The sequence below is a fragment of the Dasypus novemcinctus genome, chromosome 20, assembly GCF_030445035.2.
Source record: "Dasypus novemcinctus isolate mDasNov1 chromosome 20, mDasNov1.1.hap2, whole genome shotgun sequence".
Classification (NCBI taxonomy): Eukaryota; Metazoa; Chordata; class Mammalia; order Cingulata; family Dasypodidae; genus Dasypus; species Dasypus novemcinctus.
This window is the reverse complement of record NC_080692.1, coordinates 16,981,305-17,006,906: the sequence shown is the minus strand read 5'-3', so window position 1 is coordinate 17,006,906 and position 25,602 is coordinate 16,981,305. Positions and strand designations below refer to the sequence as shown.

The window sequence follows — 25,602 nt, the reverse complement described above, 5'->3', positions numbered from 1 at the left end:
AACACAGTCGCATCACCGCAGACTCCAGATCAGACGGTAGAACACGGCAAGACACTGGGCGGGGCTGCTGGGGGCTCTGGGCGGGGGGACAGTATTCCTCGACTCCACTCGTACTGGGCTGCGCGCGGGCGGGGAGCCCCGCACCCGTGCCCTGGCCCCTCCGGGCTGGCGGATGCGGGACCAAAGGCCCGGCCACAAACAGTGGCGCCGGAGCAGGGGCGCCCTCCCATCCCTCGAGGATCCCTGCGCCCCAGGCCCCTGAGACGGTCAAAGGGATACTGTACCGTGTAGGAAACTGCCGCTCGCCCGTGGGGCTGGGGGCTGGGGCGGTCAGGGGTCAGGGAAAGAGCCAAGGAGCCGGGCTCTGGGTCCCTGCTTGGCTGAGGTCCTCGGCCCCCCGCAGGGCAGTGGGGACGAGGCGGGGTTACGTTACCTTCATGGACACAGCAAGGGCAGAAGGAGAGAGGTCTACGCCGCGGAGTCCCGCCACTGGGCTCAACTTCAAAAAGGACCGAACAGGGGAGAGGAGAGGAGGGGACACAGGCAGGAGGACAGGAGTGGGGAGAGGAAGGGGGCAGCGGGACAGGAGGAGGCGAAATAAAACAAGCGGGGGACAAAAGGCATAAAAAGTGAGAAAGGAACAACAGGAGGAAAAGGGGAAAAAATACGAGAAACGGAGGAGCAGAAACGGGAAACAAAGTCTACAAGTGAGTTAAGTCCTTCTTTCGGCAGGGGAACGGGGCGAGAGCAGACCCGGGCGCTGTGCGCCAGTGGCGGAGACGGACGAGGGGCTGGGGCGGGGAAGGACCCCGAGGGGCGCACACGCTCCCTCGCCGTGGGGGCGGCTGGTGCCGGCCTGCGCCTTTGCCTCTCTTCCTTGGGGGGGGGGGCTGGCCTCCCTCCTCAGAGAGGCCCAGAGCCCCCAGCCGGGCCTGCCCATGTCGGTGGGGACCGCTGGACCCTGGGGCTTCTAGGTTTGCACTGACCAAACCTGCGTGCGAGTCACATGGGCTCAAAGTGACACTGACCCGGGGGACGTCAGGGTCCACCTGGCCGCCGGGCTGGCAGAGGCACTGCGTCCTGGGTGGCACCCCCTGGCCTTGTGCTTGGCACCTGGGGCCCTGACAACTGTGGTGCCTGGAGCTCTAGGGTGGGGGGGACGGGTCCACGCAGAGGGGGCATCCACCTGTCCTGACGCCACCACCTGGGGGCCAGGGAGAGTCAACTGCCCCCTTTCCTTCTGGCCCTTCCACCTCCGTGGAGGGTCCAATGCTACGGCGGTGGGGGGTGGGGGGGTCACACTTTGGACTGCGAGACCAAAAGGGGGGAGCTGACAGGACAAGCCAAAAACTCACAGGAACGAAGCCGGCAAGAGCCATGGGTGGGGCACCGAGGGACGACACTGTGGGGGGAGACGTTTCCAAGATCTTGGGGAGACCCAATGGCGACTCAGGAAGAGGGAGAGGAGCTTAGCAAGGGACCATCACAGAACCACAGGAGCACACACAGGGGACAGCAGAGCCCGGGGGAGCGGGGGGCCTGGGGGTGCAGGCGGCCGCCAGGTTAGCACCGGGAGGGGCTCCAGGCCTTCCCTTAAGCTCTTCCTGGGTGGCACAGTGCTGGTCATGACCACATCCAGCGCCCTAAACAGACGTGACCATGGCCTGCAGGTGCGCAGAGGGCGAAGGGTTCTCTTCCTAAAAGCCACATTCTGCTTGGCAGCTGCTGTTCCACATTCACCCTGTTCTGTGCTAAAGCGCAGAGTCTGCGCTGGCGCTCGAACTCCTGGGTAAATCTTCTAGTCCTTACTGGGAGACTGACGATGGCATGCACATGCTGGCCGTGATGCGGGTGAGAACAGCGTCAACGCTCGCCAGTGAGGGACAGCGACGCGACACACAACTTACACACACCCCGAGGTCTGCACCCACTCATATTAAAATACAAAACCAACCAACCCACGGAAATGTGTTTCTACTTTCTGCACAGGGCAAAATACCTGTACAGCTTTTAGCTCCTTTTCTGCAGACCACATCCCTCTATACCATTCCTGGGGCAGACGATAATGAGAGACACAGTGGGCTCAGAACAAAAACCAGGAAAAGAAATTTGAAAAGGGGGACATCAGGTAAAGCAAGCGTTTGGGGGGAAAAAAAACAGGAAAAAGGGGTGGTCGTCCCAGGCAGAAGGCAGCCCGTGAGGGGGCTGCCAGGGAGCGCGGGAGGCAGCCGAGCAGACGACCCTCTTCCCCAGGCTTCCGCTGTGCCCCAGCACCTCCCTAAGGAATGCCCCCACTTCATGGTCAGAACAGACATATGGTAACTGCTATTTTAGAAGAGATTGAGGGGGAAAACCAGTCACACAAGGGGAGTTCCAGCTCACACGAGGCTCTGAAATGACAGGGCTAGCTGATTTTGAGAGTACTTTCTTTGCCTTTTATGGAGATGTGAGAGAAGAGGTGATCTGGTCCGCTGGTTTGGTTCTGGGGCTAAGAAGTCGTCAAGGTGAACGGGTTTCCATCTCCTTTTTCTATCATTTCTGAACTCCCCCGGAACCTGGTTCTGGCAGAAGATGGACCTCCCTGCCTTCCTCCAACACTCTGCTTTACTGTGGCCATCAACGAAAGCTTTTCCTCTTCACTGGCACTTCTTTTGCCAACGGGCCCTCTGTCATCACTCCCTTAGTCTCCCCTCACCTTGACATCTGGGGCAGGTGATGTGAGTCACTGAATTTTTTTGTTGTTGCAGTACCAGGGCCAGGGATTGAAACTGGGGCCTCATTATGTGGGAAGCTGGTGCTCAACCACTGAGCCACATCCGCTCCCCTGAGTTGGTTTTTCCCCCCAGTTTGTTTACTTGCTGCTTTTTCTGTTTTTAGGAGGCCCTGGGAACCAAACCTGGGACCTCGCAAGTTAGAAGCCTGTGCTCAACTGCTGGAGCCACATCTGCTCCCCAAGTCACTGAATTTTAAAAAGCAGCAGAATATACATACAATAAGATGCTGTCCCCTGTTCTCTGGTGTGATACGTGGAATGGGCAAGGACAGTGCTTTCTAGTCTCAAGACGCGCTCACACGTACTCTTTCATTTGATCCTGGCAAAGGCCGCCGTGGCTACCTGGATGAACTTCCTCATCCCCATTTTCCAACGAGGGATTTGAGGTTCAAGAAGCAGGACGTGGCAGAGCCTGGACAAGATGTGGCAGTGGCTTTGCCTCTCTATTCTGAGCTGAGAGCAAGCCCCTCCAGGGGCCGGCAAGGCGCGCGGCGGCCCTGGCTGGCGGTGGCTACTTGCGGCAGGCGGGGGAAGAGCCTGAGCTGGCCCAGAGCAAGGAAGGCTGCCAGGCCGAGGCTCACCCACCTTCCCCGGCTCCTAGTCCTGCAGAGGTCCAGACAGGAAAGAGCAGCTTGTCCGGGGATGCAGCAAAGCCAGGCCTCGCCTCCCAATCAGAGGTGCTCTCCACGCCAGCACTCGGCCCTCGAACGGCTCAGACACCCCTCCAGGTCCTGCTCTCGTGTGGCCAGGGCTGGCCCAGCCCCCATGTGTGTCAGATCGGTTGGCGGGATAGGAGGAGACGTGAAGAAGCCTCTCACAACTGCCTCCTCCTCTGTCTTTTTTATTTCCATCTTCCTTCACCTCCCCAAGATACTGCATCCCAAGATGCAGCTTCTCCCCTCCCACCAAGGGCAGCTCCTGGAGTGAAAATGTCAGGGGAGCTGGGGAAATGACCACCTGCCAGATGCCGAGCACGGATGGGCATCTGACATAGATCTGCCCTGCTTCAGTCCTTTCGGCTCTCCAAGTCCCAAGAGCCCTCACCCTGAGACTGAGAGGTACAGAAGCGCGGCGCCGCTCTCTCTCCAGGAGAGGTGGAGACGTGATGACAAAGTGAGGAGGGGCCAAGACCAGGCCCAGCTCCATGCAGAGTCCAGCGAAAACCAGGGCTAACAGGCTGGCTGAGTGGGCTCGGGGCTCTGCACTTGCAGGGCAGTCATTCTGCCCGGGTGCATCTAATCCATGGGCTTCTGTGCTGGTGCTAATGTAAAATCTATTCAATATATCTTATAAGGATTGCGGGCTTATTTTTCATTATTTTTTAGGAGGTCCTGGGGATCGAACCCAGGACCTCATACATGGGAAGCAGGTGCTCAGCCACGGGAGCTACATCCACTCCTCTCACGGGCTTATTTTAATGACAATGTGAAACACTAATCACTTATACAAGAAATGCTTCTTGAGCACCTCCCATATACCTGGGGCTGTGTTAGCAGGTCAAGGAGCCCCAGGTGTGGAAGAGCCAAAGCTGGAAAGAATTTCCAGGTTGGGAGCAAAAGGTGAGTGGGTGGGCCGGGCTCAAGGATTCCTGAATGAAAAGGGGCATGTGGGAGCTGATCTGGGGCTGACAAGCAGCCCTGGGGACCTGCCTTCCCTTGGCACCTGTATCTCTGTCAAGCCGCTCCAGCTTCCCCAGGCTGTACCAAGGAGCGTCACTAGAGGTGGAAAGCAGGAGGGAGTGTTGCAGGCAGCACCTGGGAGCCAGGGGCGGGCCCTGCTGGGGATGTCGGACCCCAAGTCCCAGCCTGAGACGCTGCATTCCCCCAGGTTTCCCAGAAGGGACAACACCATCCTTTCCTAAGCTGGAAACGGCCACCCTCCTTTCCCCTCAACAGTTATGTCAACTTGAATCACGAGGCTTTAGACCAGAAGGAAAAATATGGAAGGCTTCGTCAATCTGCGGGTCATCCCAGCGCGGGGGCCGTGCTAATCTCCGTATGGTTCCAATTTCAGCGTAGGTGCTGCCTAAAGGAGCACCCTCGTTTCCCTTTTGAGCCACAGCAGCTTGTTTTGTATCAAGCACAAAATATCTTCTGTGACGGAGCCCAAGGTGAGGCCACTTCCCTTTCAGCTCTGCCTTAGGAAATCCCTGGACGTAGAAATGTTCCTTGGGTTTTGACTTGCGTTGGGCCTCTGAGCAACAGGCTTGCGGCCACATTTGGGCGTCAGGGCTGCAGAGACAGGCTCACGTCCTCGTTTTCAGGTCCCACCTCCCTGCTCAAGACCAGCCTCTGGCCCCCCTTGTCGAGTGCTCACTTCGTTCCTGCCTCGGGCAGCCACGCCCCGGTATTAGCTGGTGATGGGCCCAGGGCTGGAGCAGCACCTTTTCTCCCTGCCAACGCTAAAGATCCTGCCAGTGGTTTGGTTTGCCTTTTCCTAAGACGCACTTGCAGGGGGATCACACGTCACGCCTGTGCTCCATCTACCAGCTCAAACTTGCAGAGCGCCCAGGGTGAGGGGCGTTCTCAGTGGTCCAGGGATTAGGAATGGGGCTTTCGTTTCTCTTTTCTGTGATGTTCAGGCTATGCTGTCTGCAGCCAGGGCGCAAGAACCACATGTTCTGTGGGCTAAGATGGTACTTGGTGACACTGACCCCCAATTTGGGAAGCCTTTTGCAGTACCGACGCCGCACCCCTGGTGCTGCCAGGCTGAGGGGCCCACCCGCACCCCCGGGATAGGGTGGCAAGCACTGCAGCCCTAACGCAGAATTGAGGCAACCGGTCTGCAGCGCTGCAGAGTGCTGAGCAGGTGTTGTGATAAGGAAGCTTCCTGGTCCAGCAGGCTCAGTCTACATGCATGAGACGGGACCGGGAGATGCCCTGTGCAGTAAAAGCTCTGCGCAGAACGCGCCTCTAGATTGGGGTAAAATGGAGGCAAAGAAAAATAAAAATGCATGCAAGAATTGAGCCCCCGCGCACATACACAGAAGAATGGAGAATCTTAAGGATTTCCAAGTTCCTAAGCAAAAACAGTGCCAGGCTATTGCTCAGACTGTGCAGGCCAGCCCGAATCTAGTAACATCACCTGAAGGGAAGCAAACGGAAGCGGGAGGCGCACACACCGCTATTCGGGATGGGGGAACCCGGGCAGGCCCAGGGTATGGGGGCCCTGTGCCTCCCACCCTGACTCACCAGCAACAGTGAAGTGAAAGATCCCTGTCCAGGCCTGTATGTGACATTTCTAAACTCTGTGTGTGCTTTCAACTTCACTTTGAGATACACAAATCAAAAGGTGAGGTTGTTGGAAACTAGAAATTAGGTGAGTTATTATTTTTTTCCAAACTAAATTCTTCAGGAGAGATGCAGCTTTTTTCTAAAGGTGTCTATTTGATTTTGGGGGGCTGGGGTGGAATGAGCCTGTTCAAATGCTCCAGGGGAGCACAGTCACCCTGGGACCCTTTCTCTCTTGCCCAAGGGTCATCCTGTGTCCTCTTCAATGGTTACTGTGACACCACAAGGTCTACTGATGTGGAAAAGAGACATTTTTATTCTCTATGCTCTACGGCTCAGAGAGACTTTTCACACAGACGTGGAGTCTGTAAGTAGTGAGCTGAGGCCACAGGGTTTGCTGGGCAGAGTGCCGGGCAGGGTTCAGGAGCCTGGACGCCTCTGGGCAGGATGTGGACTTGCCGACACCCCAAACGCTGCTGGGAGCGTCTCCGTCGCCAGATGGGAAATGATGTCGGAACGGCCACCCGGTAGTGGGGCTTAGGGAGCCTTTTGGGGAGCTGAGAGTGGAGGCACAAACAGGCTCTACATTTCAGGCTCCAGATTTGAGAAAGGTAACCCCCCCCCCGCCAAATAACGTATATGACAAGTGCCCCAAGTGTGAAATGTCTGCAGAAACTGCAAAGGGGCGTTGTAACGCTGGCACCCAGGGCTGCCTCCCCGGGCTTGACGGAGCAGGGCGGGGGCCCCGTGCCCTGTGCTGCACACGCCAAGTGCCTCCTTCTGGAATGGAATGTTTCCTTCCTGCTTTGCTAGTAGGGCAGGAGATGTGCTGAGAACCCAAGAGAAGTCCAAGTTTTACATGAAAGTCGTAATGGGCCGACAAAGGGAAAGCGAGGAGTTGGGCTGGTGAGAGCCAAGTGGCAGGGGCCGCGGGTGCGTTTTACAGACACGCGTTTCTTTTTGCGACTTATTTTGGTTTCCCCTGGAATTTGTCAGAATTCTAAATCCAAAAGCTCCCAGCCGGGGTCCAAGGACCTAGCCATGAAGAGCCCACCGTGTTCTATCACTCAAGTGGAGTGTGGCGATGCGCAGTGGGCAGAGCAACTGTTAACAGAGAACCCCAGGGGGACAAGGAGGCGCCGGCCCCTGGACCTCGAGCTGGGACGGAAGGAGAACGTACTTTTAAGGAAATGGGTTTTGACAGGAGAATTCAAATTTAGAAAACTTTTTCGTAACATCAGGGTTCATTTAGAATAGACAGAAACATGGCCCAGGTCGTGTTAGAGGCGGCGGGGAGGAGTCAAGGATGGGGACGGGGACAGGGACGGGGCTGTTAATGGGGATGGCAGCAGCAGCCCTTTTACAGCACACGTGGCCTGACTGAGGACGTCCCTGAGCTCCCGGAGCTTTGGGGCCCAGAAGAAGGCTCCGGAGGGGCAGGAGTCGCCGGGAGCCCGGGACACAGTGAGCGGAGCCCAGCAATGGTCAGACCTGCCCGGAGAGGCCGGGAGCCCCAGCTCCTTACTGGGGTGACTAGAACTGGAAGCACAGGACAATGGCTTTGATTTTTAATGAATGGGCCAAGAAGTGGCTCTCTCCTGAGCACGAGGTTAGAGTAAAACGCGGGGGAGAGGACTGTCTTTGCCAGCACTTCTTCTGAAAAGCACTTCTGGACTTGATGCCTCCAAGGGGAGAGGAGGTCAGATGGCCAGACCACCAAGAAGGTGCCGGAGCCGCCGGCTGACCCCGGGACTGGCCGCTCGGCCCTCCCCTCTGCAAGACGGCTGCTTTCCAGAAGAAAAGCTGCCCACGGTCTAGAAATGCAACTCGCAGGCTACTTTTTTCTGTGCACTAACACAGGTGCTGAGGTTTGTCCCAGATTCCTTTAGCTACTGATGCTCCCACTTTAAAGGGCATGGAATCGAAGGTTTGTGAAACCACAGCTATCTGGGCCTCACCTCTGGGGTGTCTGGTTCAGGTCTGGGGTGGGCCCCAAGCATGCATTTCTCCCAGGTGCTGCTGCTGCTGCTGCTTTTGGTCCAGCAGCCACCCCTCTGCACCTCGGCCTCTCCCACCTTCGCTGAAGGGAACTGAGCGAGGACAGAGGGCCGTCCTTGGGGGCACCTGTCAACCTAGCCCCAAGCTCCATGAACTTGGACAAGGAGCAAGGAAACGAAGCCCTCCCCATGCACTTGGATCTCCCTGCCAACAGCAGCGGAGGCCACGTTCACACCCGGGTTCTCGGGTGTGCCGTGCGGGCAGCTGCCCCGTGGAAGGGGCCCCTGCCAGCCGTGAGGGCTGAGACTCAGGGCAGGGGCCGTGTTCGAGTGTTGTGAGTGTGTACTGCTACCATTAACCCACCCAACAGCATTACGGGACCGGGCTGGCTGTCAACTAGGGCTGAGAGCGGGGGTGGCTGAAGTTTTGTTATCAGGAAAAATTACAATCACCCTGGCGGCAAGAGCTACCTCAAACCTTCCTCTGGGGCCTCTGGGCAGTGGGGTGGATGCCATGTGCTGCTTCGTTTTGAGCTGGAAAAGGGCCTGTGCTTTTGCCAGGTGGTTACCGGGTTGCTTTCTTCTTGTTGTTTGTGAGCAGGGGTTGGGGTCAGCGGGCGGGGGCACGGGTCAGCGGGGTTAGTGTCAGCAAAGACGCTGCCATACATACCACCCAGATGCAAGTCGATGATGTCACTGTAATAAGACTCTCCCCAATAGTCTACAAGGAATTGGTGAAGAGAGAGTTATTGGAGCAGATAAACCCTCCTGTGCCCCACACCCAAAGCAATCGAGGCCAGCAAGCACGGAAGATGCGCGGTGAGCAGGGGGCGGCGGGGACCGGCGGGCGCATGTGTCTCCCCGCCATACGCATCCTGTGCGCTGCCTCTGCCCCTGGCGGAGGAGGTGCTGGAGGGTCCGGTCAAAGCCACTGGCGGTGGGCCCGATGGCCGAGAGCCCTGGGATGCCCGGGCACCCCTGCCCGCCAGGATCAGGGGCAGACCAGGGGCTGTGCCCGCCCTCAGGACTGGAAGCCCCCGGCTGAGGGGCTGGAGGCAAGGCCCGAGCGTCCTCCAAGAGCTCTGCACACGCCCACCCTGGGGTTCCATCGTGGACAAGGCTCTCCTGGGAATTCACACGGCGACTCCAAAGGCCCGGGTGTCCAATTCCTCGCAAAACCACCTTTGCCAGGCAGGCTTGAGATGAAGGGGGTCCTATGTCTTCCAAGGGCTGGGCCTCCGCTGTCAGCCGGGCTTCTCTCGAAGCAGGGACGCAGCTGGACCGTGCCTGGTTCTCAGCCCACCACCTGCCCGCAGGCTCTTGCTGTCCCCCGGCCACAGGCCCTCCTGGCCGGGTCACGGGTCAGTGAGCTCCTCCGAAGGCTGGGCGCTGCCAAGGGCCTCTGGAAACTCAGCTCGGGCAGGCTTCCTCATCTCCGTAGAACCGCGCGAGCCTTGGGGCTCAGCAGAAGTGGCTGCCTTTGTTCTCCACGCCTCCCCATTAGAGCGCTGGGCCTGACGGCCCTCTGTGTTCCACGGGAGCCCTTTCCCTTCGAGAAGGACAGAAAGGAGAACGCAATCCTGGAATGGCCTTCCGGGCGCCCCAGGTCCAGAGGTAATGCCGGAGTCTCCATCGCCTTCTGGCCTGTGTTGGTGGGGGACGTACGCCCGCCCGCCGCCGGCAAGCTGAGGGCAGCGGGCAGAGCTTCTCTGGAAGGGCAGGGTGGCAGCCGAGGTCTGACCGTTTGAGGGCAATGGAAGCCTGAGACCAACAAGGGAGGCGGTGCGTGGATTCCCCCGCTTAGGGCAGGCCTCAGGGCAGGGGCTGGCTGGCACTGCTGGGAAACTCAGTTCTCAGCAGGAACAAAGGGGCCACAGCGGCCGGAGCTCGGCCGGACATGGCGAGGCTGACAAGGGGGATGCAGAAGCAGGAGAGGAAACCGGGGCCAGACAGCCTTGGCGACGGCAGCCGGCAGGCAGCAGCAGGGCCCTGCGAGCTGGGGTGGGAGGCCGGCTGTGCGAGCGAGGGGCTTCCAGCAAGGAAAGGCAAGGAAGGGCTTCGGAAACATATTCCTATGGTAGAAACCACCGTGTCCTGAGAACGTCCCCAGTGCATCCCGGGACACCTCCCAGCAGAGCTCCCAAGCCTGTCTTTAATTTAGATAGAAAATAAAACAATAATAAAATAAAAATAAAATAAATTCAGAACTGATGTGTCTTTGCATAGACATTTTGGTGCAGCCTTGCCTCAAAATTTGGGCTAGGTCAGTGGTTTTCAAACTGTGTCCCGTGGCACCCGCGGACTTTTCAAGAGGCATTCCAGAGATTTCCCAAATACACGATTCCCAAGCACATTGAACTCACTGAGAAAACACGGAGTTCAAGTATGACACGGGCCAGCTTTTGCCCACTGAAGGCTGTCGGCACATTCCTCTGTACCGCCGGGTCCACTCACTCCTGTGAGGCCCTCAGGACCAAGCTCCTCCCTGCCACGTGGGGGGAGGAGGAAATGCCGTTTATTTCTTTAAGTTCTGGCTGGCAGCTACATCGCTCGGGTCCAACTGCAGGCGAGCGCCCCGGACCCGCCGTTGCTGGCAAGATGCCGACCTTGGAGCCGGCTCCTGGCACAGGCTGAGGGGCTTAGGAAGGAAGTGGCAGAACGCGGTGTCCAATAGCTGCCGTCTGCGCTCATTTCCCGTCGGCTGCGTCTTGTCTGGGACTGGGTACTTGCAAGGAATACGAGCGGCTATTTGGTTTGTCAGTGATTTGGCTGGGAAGGAAAATCCAGTGGCTCTGCTTGTAAGCTTCTAGCATCAGGTCGTGTGAACTGCAGCTACGTTGCCATCTGATCTGGAAATCAGGACCTTCTCAATACTGCGCCCCAGGAGTGAACTGGGTGCTGAGACTTACTAACATCTGCAGCTTTCAACTCTTCCTGTACTTTCAGATTTGTGTATATTGACATTTTAGACTAATGCTTACTGATTTAAAACTCAAACTTACAATGTGGTTTGTAAAAATGTTCTGCTAAAAGATAAGCTTGAAAACCACAGACTTAGATAGTATGTTGGTTGTACAAATGTTTATGAAAACATAGTTATCCGAACCATGAGAGTGAATTTTCGCCAAATCCGGCGTCAGTGGTTTATTTTCTGGTTGCCTGACAGCTTGCAGAGTGCAGCACGTTGTAGAAGGGCTCTTTCAAGTGCTGGCTCAGGCTCAAACTGCACAGCGGCCAGTGGGCAGAAGGGAGCTTCAGTTTAGGAACAAGCCGCCTGGTGCTCAGCCACGGAAGCAGCCCCCGAGCAGGGGGCAGAGGCTCTAGGTGGTGGGCTGCAGACGCATCCAGCTGCTGGGTTACTCTACGTGTCTACAGACCCGTCCACCTGTTTCCACCTTGGTGGAAGTAAATTGTGGGGAAGAAGGAAAGGAGGCCCCGGCTCCCTCCTGGTGTCTTCTGCAGGCAGTTGGTGCAGGGCGTCTCTGCTGGACCAGGGCCAGTGCCCTCCCAGGGGGCAAGCCTGGCCAGAGAGGCCGAGCCAGAGCCCGCAGGGCAGGAGGGAGTGACACAAGGCCAGGAGGGCCCCAGGACGCCCCCTGGGAAGACTGCGACTCTTTGAAGTACCCTCGAATCGCCACTATGCCTCACAGGGGCCTGGTCCTGCTCCACAGCTGTGCGTCCCAGGCTTCTTGGCTTTTTGGAGGTTGGGGGTTCAAGTGTCTCCATTTCATTTGGTGGCCTGGGCCTCAGGCGTTAAGTCTGGCACCATATGAGGCACAAAACTGAACCACCACAGCCTGACCTTGCTCCCCGACCCCACCTCGTCACCTGAAGGGCATCGCTGGTGAGGTGCACTTTCTGGGCCTTGAAGGGCCTTGCCGGGAGACCTACTTCCACACCTGACCCCCTTCTCCCAGCCGCTTGACCTTCCGGTCTGCAGAACAACACGAACCCAACTCGGCACGGGCCAGGCCGGCGGTCAGCTTCCCAGCACGCTCAGGCGGCGGCAGCGGCTGGGCCTGCTCCTGGCGGCCTCTTACTGGTTCTGAGTTCCACAGCCCGTCTGCCAGGAGACGTTCCACCCCTGCCACACCAGAAACTGGAGAAAGGGCCTTTCCTCACCCCCAGCCTCACAATCTGAGTGCTGACCCTGTCAGCCTTGTGCTCTCTGCAAGGAGATGCAGGTCTCCCTTCCGGAGCCTGGCCTGAGACGCGTGGCTGTCTGGGAAGGCAGAATTGGGGCGATGGCAGAGGTGCACCCAGGAACCTAGCGAGTGACTCAGGAACGCCCCTGTGCTCTGGGTGCACCAACCTGTGCCAAGCCCCAGCCCTCGCTTCCTCTGGAGGGAGCGGCCGCTGCATCCTAGACTGCGTCCCCTCGCCCACCATGGCCCGTGGTCAGTCCCGCTGCCTGCCCCGCAGTTCTCCATGGGACGCCGAGCCTCCCTGCCCTGCCTTGGGGGACGGTCCTTTGGGAAACGCGGGGCCCTCGGGTCACACGGGGCAGAGTGCCAGAGGGGCCGTATGTTCCATCCCCGCATGATGGGGTGGGCTCTGGGGTGTCCTCGTGTCCTGGGTGGGTGAGGGAGCCCAGGGAGGACTGCAGAAAGGGGGTGGGGGCAGGGAGCAGGCGGGGCCCTGCCCAGTGCAGTTCTGTGATGGCTCCTTGTGGCACAATCTCCCTCGTTCCCAGGTGTGTTCTAGAGGAGGTGGCTGGGTGGGAGGGAAGAGAGGAAGCCAGGGCTGGTCATCCAGCTGAGATGGAGGTTGCGCCCTACAGGCAAGTGGCGAGGCCTGGCGAGAGACGGCTCGTGGCATTCCTGGGCTCAGGGCAGTGCTAAACAGAGGCGCATTCCTTTTCCTTGGCTTAACAGGAAGCCCTGAGTCTCAGGGAGGAAGGGACCCAGAAAATCCTGCAAGACAGTACCTGCTTCACCACGCAGCGCCTTTTCCACCGCCACCCCTCTCTCCTCCAGCTGCCGCTGCTTCTCCTCCACCTGCTCCAACTGCCGTTGGATGATCTGCCATAAAACACAACAGGCTCAGCACACAGTTCCCCTCTCCCGGCTTCCAGGAGTCCTGAGGTCTTATGCACAAAGCCGAGAGATGAAGCTGAACAACTGCATGTTAATATTACAAGATATTAATATCAGGGAAGAGGATTTGGCTCAACTGATAGGGCGTCTGCCTACCATGTGGGCGGTCCAGGGTTCAAACCCAGAGAAGGGGAGAGAAATAAAAAATAAATAAATCTTAAAAAAAAAAAAGATATTAATATCAGGCAAACATACAACCAAAGGGAAACAGTAAAAAAAAAAAAAAACCCAAAAACCAAAACCTTGGCCCTCCGCCGTTTCCGATAGCTCCGTGGAAATGGGGCTTGGGAGTTGCACCGAGCCAAAGGCTTGTGGCCTGAGAACAGGGGGCTGTCCTCTCAAGCGTGTGGTTTCAAACAGGGAGGCCCCTCCCCGTGGTGAATGACAAGTCGGGTGGAGGGGAAGACGGGGAGCGCCGATGGCAGGGATGGCAAGGGGGTACCTGGGCTCGGTGCAGCCGCTTGAGCTCCTCCTGCTTGGCCTGCCTCCGCGCCGCCTTCTGCACGCGCCGCGTCAGCTTGCTGTTCAGCTCCTCCTCCGTGTAGGTTCGTGGCTGGGGAGCACAGAGGCCCTTCCTCAGGCAGGCGCACAACGGCGTCAGGCGGGGACTCCTGGCCCCAGGCACAAACCAGCTGCCCCCGCAGTGTCTGGGCAGGACCGGGGCGTGGGGGGCATATGGGCGGGGGTGGGGGCAGACTCCCTGCAGCAGCTCAGCGGGGTCTCGACCCTGGTCCCTGGGGGGGGCCCTCGATGCTACAGAGTGTGCCCAAAGGCCCGAGGATGAGACTGCCCCTCTGCTGCGAGGACGCAGGCTGGGTGGGGACAGATGGGGGGCAAGGCGAGGTGGCCCCCCTTTCTCGGGGAGGCCACCCACTTCCCAGGGAAGGGCGTGTGTGCTAAGATGGCGGGGGTACTGCAAGCACCCTTCCCACAGGGAAGGTAAGGTGCTTCCCCATGCTCCTGCTCCCGGGAGGCTGAGGGAGAGGAAAAGTCTGGGTGAACCCCAAACCTTCTAGGACAGCTGAGGGAGAAACTCTGGGGTGGGCCTGGGTGGTCTCCAGACCAGCAGCGGGAGGAGGCCGTGGCGGGCCAGGGTCACCCCGGGGCGGAGGCTGACAGGGCGGTCACGGCCAGTGGGGGGCTCGGGGCCCTCCGGGGCCCGCCGGCAGCTCTGCGACGACGCTGGGCCGCCGGAGCGGGGCGCGCGGGGCGGGTGCCTGTCTTTAGAACACTTTAGAATGCCTTCCCTTCTGGCTCCAGGAAAACAAGGGGGAAACTGCCACAGACTTTAAAGGAGACCTGGACATTCAATTCGGGGCACCGGGTCATCTTCGTGTTCTGGGAGCGCGGAGGGTGCGGAGGTTCCCGGGCACAGGCGCTCCCCGGGGGGCCGTGGCTGTGGTGGCCGAATGCGGTGCCCTGGGGCGGTGGGCGGGTGCTCGCCGGTGCCCACAGGGCAGCTCCGCCCCCCGGGCCCGCGCGCCACTGCGCATGCACTCCAGCCGCCGCACACACGGCCCTCGTGCCTCGCCTCCAGAAGGTTCCGCCGGCGGGGCGGCGTGGGCTCCGGCCCCATGCACCGGTGCGCGGGGTTAGTGGGGGGCGGGCGCGGGCGCTCCGGGGGTTAGTCACAGACACATGCAGCGGGAGCAGCCGGCGGGAGCGAGACGCTACCTTTGACGCACGCGATCTCCTGAGTGCCAAGGCGTGTGGTACATAAATCGACTTTTAGGGGGATGGCAACGGAAAACAAAACAGAACAGCAATAATAATGAGAGTTAAACAAAATGAGAAACGGAGCACACGGAGATGGAGCGAAATCAGTTAGAAGTTTAAAACAAAAGCACGAAACGAAAACACGTGATGACGTGTGACGACGTTGCATAGGAGCGGGGCGGGACCTGGGGTGGCTCTGCCCCGCGGAGGCCGGGCTGCGCTTCCGCTCACGGAGCCGCCAGCGTCTTCCTCGCGGTTCCCCCTGCCCCGCTTTCTCTTTTCTCCACTCCGTCTCGCGCACGCGCCTCTAAGTCTCAACTGCTTCAAGACGGGACGGCAGGTGCTGTCCCTCCTTGTGACAATCCTCACTCCTACCTGACCACCAAGGCGGCGGCAGGACGCAGCCAGGGCGGCACCACGCAGCCGAGCCAACGTCCCCTCCTGGAGGGCCTGCCCTGGCAGTGTCCCTGCACAGGATTGGGTGGAAGGGGCTGGGGCCAGGCCACCGCCTCCCTTGGACAGGGCTCTGGTGGCCCCTGCTGGGGCACACCCAGGGAAAGGTGCTGAGATGGCAGGAAGAGCTCGAGTCCACCAGAAGCTGCTCGGGTGGGCCTTGGGTGCAGCTTCTTGGAGGGCTGGGGTTGGCTGCGCTGCTCTCCTGGTCTCCTTGCCACCCGCGGTTGGGTGGTGGTGGCAAGCAAGTTGTGGCCGAAAGGTGTCAAGGGGGTGGGGAGGGGGTGGCACAGATCTGGAGGACCTGCACTGGGGGCCTGAGAGCTGCAGGGCAGGCTGCGGTCTCCTCCTGCCTGTGAGGTCTTGCCCCTCTGGGGGCCCCACTCTGTGGAGACCACCCTGTGGTCACTAACTAGTGGGCACTACCCCGTGGGCACTGCCGAGGGGGTATGGACTAGCGGGCACTACCCCGTGGGCACTGCCGAGGGGGTACGGACCAGTGGGCACTACCCCGTGGGGACCCGCATGTCAAGAGCACTGTGGTGAGGGAAGAAGGAGCTTGCCTGCTGGTGGACACCTAACTTGGAGTGTGCATCTCCTCCCTCAGGCTGGCTCACTGCTCCCACAAACTACGAGAGGGACAAGCCCATTAGATTGAGCCCCTGAACGAAGCAATTTGGAAAAAGTATGCCAGATGCACTGTGTTGAGTTGGCATCGTACAGAAATTAGCAGCCATGCTGGTCTAGGAATGTTAAACTTATTTTTTTTCCATTTGTATGGGGGAAATGCCCTGTATTAAATATCTAAGATCTTATCTACATGGGTTAGGTTACAGAAACTAATAAAGTATTCTCTAAATTTAAAACAACAAAAAAACAGTGGATCCCCAAGCAGCTGTGGGAAATGCCATAGGAAGGAAGTAACTCTGACAAGGGATAGCACTCAGCGCCTTTGCCCCTGGCTGATGTAAAGATGAAAGGGGATGGGGCAGTGGCCTTGTCTCCGTAATGTACTGATTTCTGGGGCTGGTGGGCAGCACCCAGAGGAGAGAAATCACGGCAGGCCCTCGGTGTGCCAACAGAACACGGCCAGCGGAGACGGGCTGCTAGAGAGCAAAGTGAGCATGCGACAGGTCAGAGGGCATGCCCCTGACAGGTCAGAGGTCACAAGCAGCCATATTCATTGTAATTAAAAATCAGTCTGAAGCAAAGAAAAGAGGTGCATCTAAGGTGTGTCTTATCAATAGGGTTACAGGTGATTTAAAAAAAAAATCTGTATTATCTTAGTTTTCTTTAGTAAATGTTTTAAGTAAAGATAAAATGGGTTTTAAAAATATATATACAGACAAATAAAACCTTTGCCTCAGGAATAGGGTTGGTAACTAAAGAGGAACCATTTACTGTGGGCTGCCACAGTGGGGTCTGGTACAGGGATTTGGGGCACTGTCAGCAAGAGCCTGCCCTCTTGAATCAATTCAAATCTCATTCTCACTTCAGGTTCCCCACTCCCCACATTTTTTTTAAGGAGGTACTGGGGATTAAACCCAGGACCTTGTACATGGGAAACAGGTGCTCAAACCCCTAAGTTGCACCCGCTCCTCCCCACATTTTTTATTCTGAGAATTTTCAAACCTGCAGAAAACTTGCAAGTAAGCCCTTCACCCAGAATTGCCAAATGTTAACATTTTGCCACACATTTGGTTTTGCTCTATTATGAATCTTTTTTTGTGTTTTCTGGATCATTTGTAGACACTTATCCTCGGTCCCTAAATACTTAAGCACGTGTAAGAACAGGGAAGTTACCCTAACCTAACTAGAGCACCAATACCACTTACAATGAATTTACATGCTATTATATATATGGCACATAATCACATTTCCTCAGTTGTTCCTAAAATGTCCTGAAAAGCCGCTTTTGTGTGCTTTGCTTTAGGTTTCCTGTCCAACTCTCGCCCAGCACACCTGTGGCACAGCAGCGGGTGTTGGGCAGCACGCCAGGCTGGCGTCATCCTTGGCGCTTTGTCCGTGGCCCCGGATGGAGCAAGAGACCTCCAGGGCCACTCTGGCGAGGGCGCTATGCTTGGGGATCAAGCAGAGAGCAGGAAAGTGGTTGCCTGGGCCCCTAGACCTGCCAGGCCCTGGGAGGCTGCGGCCATGGGCAGTGCTGGTGTGCGGCGCTGGCCCTGGTGGTCCGGCCCTCGGCATTTAGGCACAACATTCATTAGCAAAGAAGCGGCATAGAGACCCGACCACCATAGCACCCGTGGAGGGGGAGCTTGTGACCCCCACAAACAGGCAGTGGGAGGCTGGGGTCGTCCCCGTGAGTCTGTCTCCGGGTGCCAGGGTGTGCGTATGGGCTCACATACACGCCCAGGGGCCATGCCCAGGTCGGCTGATGCCACGGGCTGGGGAGGCTTGGGGCACCTGCACAGCAGTACCTGCCACCAACCCCTGGGGGCCTGACACAGAACCCCAAACCTCAGCTGGGGCTGGCCTGGATCTGAGAAGGCCAGGGCGGGGAGAGAGCTGGCGCCACCGTGGCCGAGGGAGACGCACGAATCCAGAATGAGGTGAGAGGAAAAACCACCGACTCTCCCCAATGTGCCAGGGCAGTAAAAGGGGTGGGAGCAGGTGGGGGGCCCTGCAAGAGGCAGTGGGCTCGCCCCTCCTGGACGGGCCGGTCCTGTACCCCACCCCGGGCTGCTCTGTGGCCAGAGAACGGCTCGGGGCTTCCTGGAAGACGAGAGGAGGACTCGAGCCCCTGCCCCAGGAAGCTCCGCAGGGCAGATGCGTGATGCTCTGGGGAGATTCCCGCTCTAAGCGGGGAGGAGCAAGGCACCCGGAAGCGCCATCTTGGCCGGGAGGGTGAGCAGGGGCCTTGGCAACGGAGAGGGAGGCGCAGTGCGCGCAGAGACCCCTACCCCATCCCTGTGACCAAGACACCTTCTCCCTCCTCCAACTTGACCGCGCCAGGCCATGCCTGGGAAGGCCTTGAGAATCCAGGCTTCACGCCGCGCAGAGGCAGGCTTCACAGCGAGGGACCGCGCCCGAGCCCCCGGCACCCCGCGGGGCCTTGGCCAGGTTCCCAGCAGGCTGCTTTAATGCCAACAGATCTCTAGCTGGAAGATCTCGGGGCAGGGGACGAGCAGGCCCACTGCGGCCTGACCCGGCCTTGGCGGGACCTTCCCACCTAGCGTCCAGATGCCGGCACCACACCCGGCCTCACGCCCGCCCTGGGGCAAGGGTCCCCTTCTCTGGACATTCTGGGTGGGTGCGGGGGGAGGTGGGGGATGCTACACGGGACCTCCCGGACGGCGCCAGGACGCTTCCTGAAGTTGCGCCGAGGTTTTGCGTGGAAGGTCTCCGGCCCTTTGCCGGGGAGCTGTGCCCAGGACCTCCCGCCGTGGGGGCGAGAACGGCCCCCGCTGCTCGCTTCAAGGCCCCTCTGCGCCCCAGGCTGGGTGGCCTGCTCGCACTCGCTGCTGGTCCCTGGCTGCCCACTGGCTTTCCCTCCCCTCCCCGCCCAAGACGGACCCAAACGCACGGAGCTGAGGCCTCTGACCCCGGGGGAGGCACCTACCTCTCGCCTGGATTTCTGGGAGGACCTGTCGAGGATGTCGTCACTGGAGAGGTCCGAGTCCTCGGAGAAGCTCAGCTGGCGCCGCAGCTGCAGCTCTGGGGGGTGGGGGGCAGGCGTGAGTGTGCGGGGGCCTGGCAGCACCCGTGGAGCTCGGGGAGAGGCTGGATGCCTGCCCGGAGCCCCCTGGCAGCGCCGCCCCCGCCCTGCTCAATACCAGGCCCACCCGGGGCGCTGTGCCCGGAGGAAGGGGCACACCTCCCGGGTCTCCCTCGACCAGCTTCAAGCTGGATCTCGGCAGCTTCTTCTCAGGCAGGATCGGCTTGGCGAGCCCCCACGCACCTGAGCGGGCCGCACCCATGCCCCGAGAACGCCCACCCTGCCCGGGGCGCCCCGGCCCCAGCGTACCTGCCCTCACGACGGGGGACACCTGGCGGCGCCCGGAGCCGGCCGTGGCCCCGCTGGACGGAGTGCTGGAGCACGACTTGTCATCGCCCTTCTTCTTCTTGTCCCTTCTGTACCCCGAGAAGACCGACTTCCACAGGGACCTGGGCTTGGCAGCGGCCTCCTCGGGGAGGCTCGGGCTGGGCCTCTCAGCCGAGAGGCCATTGCCCTTGGGCTTCTTCTCCTTCTTGCTCTTGCGAGGAGAGAAGAGCGACGACCGCTTCTTGCTCTTGCCGCTGGAGCCCTCGGACGAGGTGACGGAGCCGTCCGGGCCCTCTGGCTCGGCGGGCGGCGTGGCTGCCTCACGCTTCGGGGCGGGCTGCTCGGGGCCCCCGAGGCTGGGCCGTCCTGGGGGCTCGGGGCCGCGTTCCTGGCCCTTGGGGGGCACGGAGGATGCTTTGTGGGCGCCGCCGCGGGGGGGCCTGGCCATCTCCATCTCCTTCATCCTGCTCAGCTGCTGGGCCATGGCGTCCCGCAGTGCCTGGCTCTTCACGCGCTTCTCGCGGGCCCGCATGCGCTCCTCGGCCAGCTCCTTGGCCTCGGGAGAGACCAGGGGCAGCCCCCGCTTCTGCGGCAGGACCCCGGCCTCCGGGGCGGGCAGCCTCCCGTTCTCCTTGGCCGGCGCCGGGCCCAGCGGCTTCTCGGGCCGGGCCCAGCAGGAGGGGGGCGTGAAGAACTTCTCCTGCAGGCTCGAGTCTTCCGTCTGGTCGTCATAGGTGTCCTCAACGTCGTCGGCGAAGGGGATCTCGTCCACGCTCTCCGCGAAGGACTTGCGCGCCTCCTCCCGGGGGGGCCGGGCCGGCTCCCGGGGGGGCCGCAGGATGGCGGCGGCGGGGGGCGGCGGCGGGCCGGCCGGGGCCCTGGGTGCGGTGCCCTGGCGCTGGCCGGGCTGCGGCCGCGTCCTGCCCAGCGTGGCGGGCTCCTCGTCGGGGGGCGGGGGCGGCGGGCTGGAGGGCGGCGTCAGCAGGGCCGAGTCGGAGGTGTTAAAGCTCTGGCTGCCCAGCGTGCGCATGTTGGACGAGCTGCCCTGCAGGCCCAGGCCCGAGCTGCTCGACAGGTCTCTGCGCTCATCGGGGGCGCTCCTCAGCTCCCTGTCGGATGGGGACTTGGGGGTCAGCAGCGAGGGCTGCGTGCCCTCCCACGCAGCCAGGCCCAGCCTCTTGGGGGCCGGCGGGGGCTTGAGCAGGCGGAGGCCCTCGTCCCGCCGCGGCTGCTCCACCGGGTAGGACGCGAGGGACGTGGGCGCGGGCGGGCCGGCCTCGGGCCCCTTGCCTCGGTCCACGGGTGTGAGGCCCAGGCTGCGGCGGATCTCGGCACTCTTCACCCAGAACTCCTCCACCAGGTCGCTCCGCTTCAGCGCCTCGTCCAGCCTGTCCCTGGGCTCCCTGTGGCTCTTCTCGGGCCGGGGGGCCAGGGGGGTGGACGTGTTGGCCGGGCCGGGCTGGAAGCGTATGGGAGACGCAGTGGGCGAGGGCACGGTGGGCGAGGGCATGTTGGCCTCAGAGGCCGGCTGGGGCTGGGAGCAGATGGGGAGCTGGGCACGGGGGCTGGCAGGGGTGGCTGGCGGGGGCACCAGCCGCAGGCCGGCTGGGGAGGGGGGCGTCCTGGCTTCCGGCAAGGCCATGGGCTGGCAGCGGATGGGAGAGAGCACGGGCTGCTGGCCCGTGGGGACGTTGGCACGGGGCGTCTCTTCGGGGAGCAGGGGCTCAGGAAAGAAGCGCTGCTCTGGTGAGCTTGCCTTGCTGGCCGCAGGGGCAAACGGGGTGCGGGCGCCCTGTAGGAAGAGGCAGACTTCACCAGCGCTTGGGGAACAGGCTCTCCCAAGGGGCCTGTGCTTGTGCAACGCCGTCCTCTCTCCCTGGTTTTAACTCTCACTTAAGTGTCTCCAATTCTCACTGTCTGCTCTTCACCCCGTTTTTAGAACCGCTATACTTGGTCTGAACAGACCGGGCCTTCAGAGTTTTGTGCATCGCAAACATATCCCTTCTTTGTCCCCTGAAATGAACCCTGGCCCAAAGGAACCAGTGAATTCAGCTCCCCCTCTCCCGCCACCGACCCCACAGAGCTCAAAGGGCCTCGCTACGCCAACGTGGGGCCATCGCTGTAAAAAAGATTTTAGACAGCAATTTTCTATGCTCTGTTATGATCAAATTGTCCCCCAGAAGCTCAAAGGGCCACAAATATTCTTGCACAAATCCTCTATCACTACACTAAGCGTCTCTCAAGCTCCCTGTTTCATTTCACAGATGAGATCACTGGATAGTTATGCGTGTCCTAAAATCCCAAAGGGCAAACCCGATGCCCTGACCATCTTCCAGGGAGCGCTTCCCCAGCCGTTTCCCCCTGAACAGCTGCGCTCCCTGCCATGCCATTTCCCTGGGCGTGCTTCCCCTGCCCCCGGGAGCCGGACTGGCTCTACTTTGAAGAGTTATGTGTGTGCACTTGAACAGAATGTGAAGGGCAAAAACGCATCTGTCACCCTCAAACCAGTGACTTTGCAAGTATCGCTGCTCTGATCTGAAAATAAGTCGATTGTATGCAAGGCACACGCTGTGGCCACGACAGAAGGTGTGAAGAGGTGGTGGGTGCTGAGGTCTGGGGTGGGGGGGGCTCTGCTCAGACGCCTTCTGCCCACGAGGAAAAAGCTAGAACCCTGGGCAGTCCATTCTCACTGAGCACGGGACTTTTTTAAAGTTTCCCCGATGGAGGAGGCTTCGCGCCCCGTCCTGGTGGGGCACGCCAGGGGCCTGAGGTGAGGGAGGGCTGGACGCACGCACTCAGGTCCATCGGCTCCCCCGGCCGCCACGGCGAGCCCCAGCCCTTACCTCGGCCACTGGGCTCTGCAATGGGGAGAAGAGAACAGCTTGCTCCTCAGGGGACCGGCTGGGGCTGGAGGCCGGGGAGGGCCCTGGAAAGACAAGGGGGTTGGCAACGGAAATAGGGCAGAAGCCACCGGAGGATCTAGCCTTTTGTGCCACTCCTCGCGCTCTTGCTGCTTGGCAGGGATTCCGGAAGCCACTTCTGCCAGGAGCCCGGGCTCACCTCTCTCCTGTCGCTTTGGCGTGGGGGGTGGCGTCTCCCCCTCATTCTCTGACACCCTCAGCTCCAGCTCCGCTTCCACCTCTTCCTGGTGCCGCAAGCGAAGCTCCGTTTCGGCGTCGGAGGGGACGTCGTCGGACCAGTGCTGATCTGGTGGAGGGAAGGGAGGGCACAGAGCCCAGGGCACGTCTTGGGCGAGGCCAGGCTCCCTCCCCAGCGCCCGCCCTGCCTGGGCAGCAGTCCCCTCCGACAATCAGCGTCCTCATGACCACTGGACGTCTGGGCGGGGATGCGGGCTGGTGGCTGACCCTGCCTCCGGCCCTTACAGTGCTTCTGAGGGCCCCTCCCTGAGACCAGAGCCCGGCCTCCCCTGCGTGGCGGTGGTCTCACCAGAGCCTGCGCTGCCCCCCTCTCTTAAATTCAGCCGCAGCGGCCCGTGGTGGGCCCGCTGCCTGCCTCCTCACCACCTCGCCCGGCCTGTGTCTTCCAGGCCCTGCGCCTGCTTCCCCACAAGCTGAGCTGCAAGTCGTGAAGCACCACCTCTTTACGTGTGGCTCTCAGAAGGCATCTACTGGACCAAAGGCCCCAGATGAAGCCCCTGATTAGGTCTCAACCTGCACTCAGCGAACGCCACCGATGTCCAACAGTGGCCCGCGGCAGGTGACACGAGATGCGCCCCAAGTGAGCGGCAGAACAAGGACCAGGAGCCCCTTGGTTCTGGGTCGACGTGGACTTCTGATCCTCTCTGAGCTCTGGGGGGCGGGGGCTTCACCAGGGCGGGGTGGGTAGGCTCCGGGGTCCCCGTACCATCATCCAGCTCAGCACCGGTGTCCCCTGTGTCCCCGTTCTCCGCTGCTTCCCCTTCAATCTCTGCAGGCTCCGAGTCCACATCTTCCTCCAGGTCATTCTTATTGAACGAGACTGTAAAGCAGAAATGTTCAAAGAAAGGAAAGGACAGGCAGCCAGCCACACGGACAGACAGCCTGCCTCGGCAGGTGTGAAAGCGGCCGCGGTGTCCTCGGAGCTGGGGACACGGTGAGGAGCGGGGAGGCGGCGGCTCTGAAGGGCCTATATCTGGGCCCCCCTGGGAGTCAGACCTAAGGGTAGGGGGGCTGGGAGGGCAAGGCCCCCTGTGCACTCAGGCCGGCATTTCTCCATCCTGGAAGGGCCAAGAGGCAGGGAAGGAGCAGCCAGGGGCCTGGCCCGTCCTCTCCTCCAGCGGCTGCGGTGAGAGCCTCCACCTGGGGGACAGCAGGAACACGTGGCTCCTCAGGCCCAGGAGGTCAGGGCTGGGCTCCTGGCGTTGGGCGTGGCGTCCCATCACCGAGGGCCTGGGTGCCCGGCACTGTGCCGACTGCTGCCCAGCAGTCCACCTGGGGGGCCGTTTCTAGCTCCCATCTTTCGGGGTCAGAGCCGAGCTGTGGGGTCAGGTGGTGTGCTTGTGGCCACACGTCCCATCTGGGTGCCCGCCGGGGGTGGCACACAACGTGGGCTCTGCCCCCGTCACCCGCAGAGGTGGCAGCTTCGCTCGGGCAATTCAGAGAACAGGACGAAGGGGCACGTAAGGTCCGTTCCCTGGCCTGCGAGAGGCCCTCCGCTGCCACCAGGTGAGGGCAAAGCACAGTTCAGCTTCTCTGAGGTGGAGCCAGCTCTCCCTCCCTCCCTCCCTCTTTCTCTCACACACACACACACACACAAACACACGCACACGCCCCCCACATGCTTAAAACCCACAAACAGCGCAGGTTAGGAGGAAGCAGCTGAGAGAAACGAGGAGCCCTGCTCTAAAGGGTGCTGCAAAGTACCAGCGCCACCGAGATCAGCGGCCTGTCCGTCAGGGCCGCTCTGGGCCTCTCCGGAGCCCTAAGCGCAGCCACCCCCGCGTCACTCTGGGGTTTTGCTCTGCTGTGCAGGTACAAGGGACCAGAGCCCTGGGGTGTGTGTGTGTGTGTGTGCACTGCTGCACAGTGGGATGAGTTTCTTAAAGGCCGGGCTGGCACGGGAGGGGGCCAGCCCTGTAACGCACCGCTAGACCCCTGAAGCCACCGCCTCAGAGCGCAACTGAGCAACACGGCGCCCCCGGCCTGGCGGAAGCCCTGGAGGCGCCACCAGGGCAAGCTTCTAACGCAGACCAAGTGGTGGGGTGAGGGACAGGGCCTGCGATTCAGTATTTCTCTTGACTTAGGGGGCAGCTCTTCAAGTTTTTGTTCCTTTAGTAATTCCTTAAGCTGGGGGCTTGTCTTTTATGCACAGCATGTTAATAAGGAAAGGACAGCCCAGAACGAGTTTTCGGAGAACTATGGGAAATAGGTTTGGAAGGCAGCAGGGAGGGCAGGTTACGGGATGGGCGGGAGCTTTCTGGGGTAAGTTGTAGGTTGGCCGACGGTGCCCACCACGTGCCTCCTGAGATGCGGAGCTGCTCGTGGGGCCACGATCATGGCATTGGCTGGGAAACACGGGGGAGAAGCCACGCAGCCACTGCCGTGGGTCTAACATGTCTGTGGGTGACAGGGCTTTGGGCCACCGAGGAAGACCTCGCCTAAAACCAGGGGGAGCGACGCCCCAGGCTTGACGCCACGAGGCATGTGCACACACCCCACCAACGAGCTCCTGGGGCCCCTTCTAAGCGTGAGCTCCGTATTGGACCATGAGTGCCTCGGTCACACCACACCATTTTGGAAAAGGTTACGCAGGCAGGCACCTCTTCTCCCTACACTTCTTTGGCAGCCGCTCAGCCTGCAGGTTGCAGGGGTGTCACCAGGCCAGCCCTGGGTGCTTCGGGGGCTGCTGGGATAAGGACCCCGTAAGTGCACAGCCGGGGATCCTCCCAGGAGAAGGCCCACCTCGCTGCGCCTGCCTGGGGGCACCTATGAGTGCTGGGCACAGCGATGGCCGCTCCATGCCTGTGCCGGCTGGTCGACCGGACGCCAGCACGAGGGAGACCGCGACACGGGACGCCCCGGCCCGGCTGAGCTCTGGGCGTTGCGGGGATCTCCGGCTGAGGCGTTATGCTAAGGGCCTGCCATGGATGCAGACGGAGAACCGAACACGCCTGGGGCGGCCCCAAGAGGGGCGGTCGTCGCGTACGGCAAACACAAGCAAGGGAGAAACATCGAAGCAGCAGCAGCAGGTGTCGGGAGACGCAGCTTCAGGGGTGGATTAAACCTCGGTTAAGATGCAGCGCAAGGTGCCAGAAGCTGCCACGCAGTGGGTGAGCCGCGATGACGGAAGCAGGGGCTTGCCGACGCCGGGGCTCTGGGCCCCTCTCCGCTGCCAG

The 25,602-nt window shown here is 60.6% G+C and overlaps 1 protein-coding gene and 1 non-coding gene across 6 annotated transcripts in view; both read right to left on the bottom strand.

The window, feature by feature from the left end:
• MICAL3 (microtubule associated monooxygenase, calponin and LIM domain containing 3) overlaps positions 1–25,602 on the bottom strand; it is a 204,097-nt gene that overhangs the window by 6,422 nt on the left and 172,073 nt on the right. For 2 of the 5 annotated variants that reach the window (XM_071210096.1, XM_071210093.1), the window contains 9 exons: positions 23,133–23,246; positions 22,329–22,475; positions 22,112–22,194; positions 19,251–21,060; positions 18,846–18,940; positions 14,771–14,821; positions 13,539–13,649; positions 12,928–13,021; positions 8,671–8,721 (listed from right to left, as the gene is read on the bottom strand). In XM_071210096.1, the coding sequence (XP_071066197.1) occupies positions 8,671–8,721; positions 12,928–13,021; positions 13,539–13,649; positions 14,771–14,821; positions 18,846–18,940; positions 19,251–21,060; positions 22,112–22,194; positions 22,329–22,475; positions 23,133–23,246 (2,556 nt within the window). Of the gene's footprint in view, positions 1–433; positions 500–8,670; positions 8,722–12,927; positions 13,022–13,538; positions 13,650–14,770; positions 14,822–18,845; positions 18,941–19,250; positions 21,061–22,111; positions 22,195–22,328; positions 22,476–23,132; positions 23,247–25,602 lie in introns of all 5 variants that reach the window. The other 3 variants (XM_058282477.2, XM_071210094.1, XM_071210095.1) reach the window with 2 other exon arrangements.
• LOC111763763 (U6 spliceosomal RNA) lies at positions 4,707–4,810 on the bottom strand. The gene has a single exon (XR_002796562.1). It is a non-coding gene; the product is annotated as a U6 spliceosomal RNA (small nuclear RNA).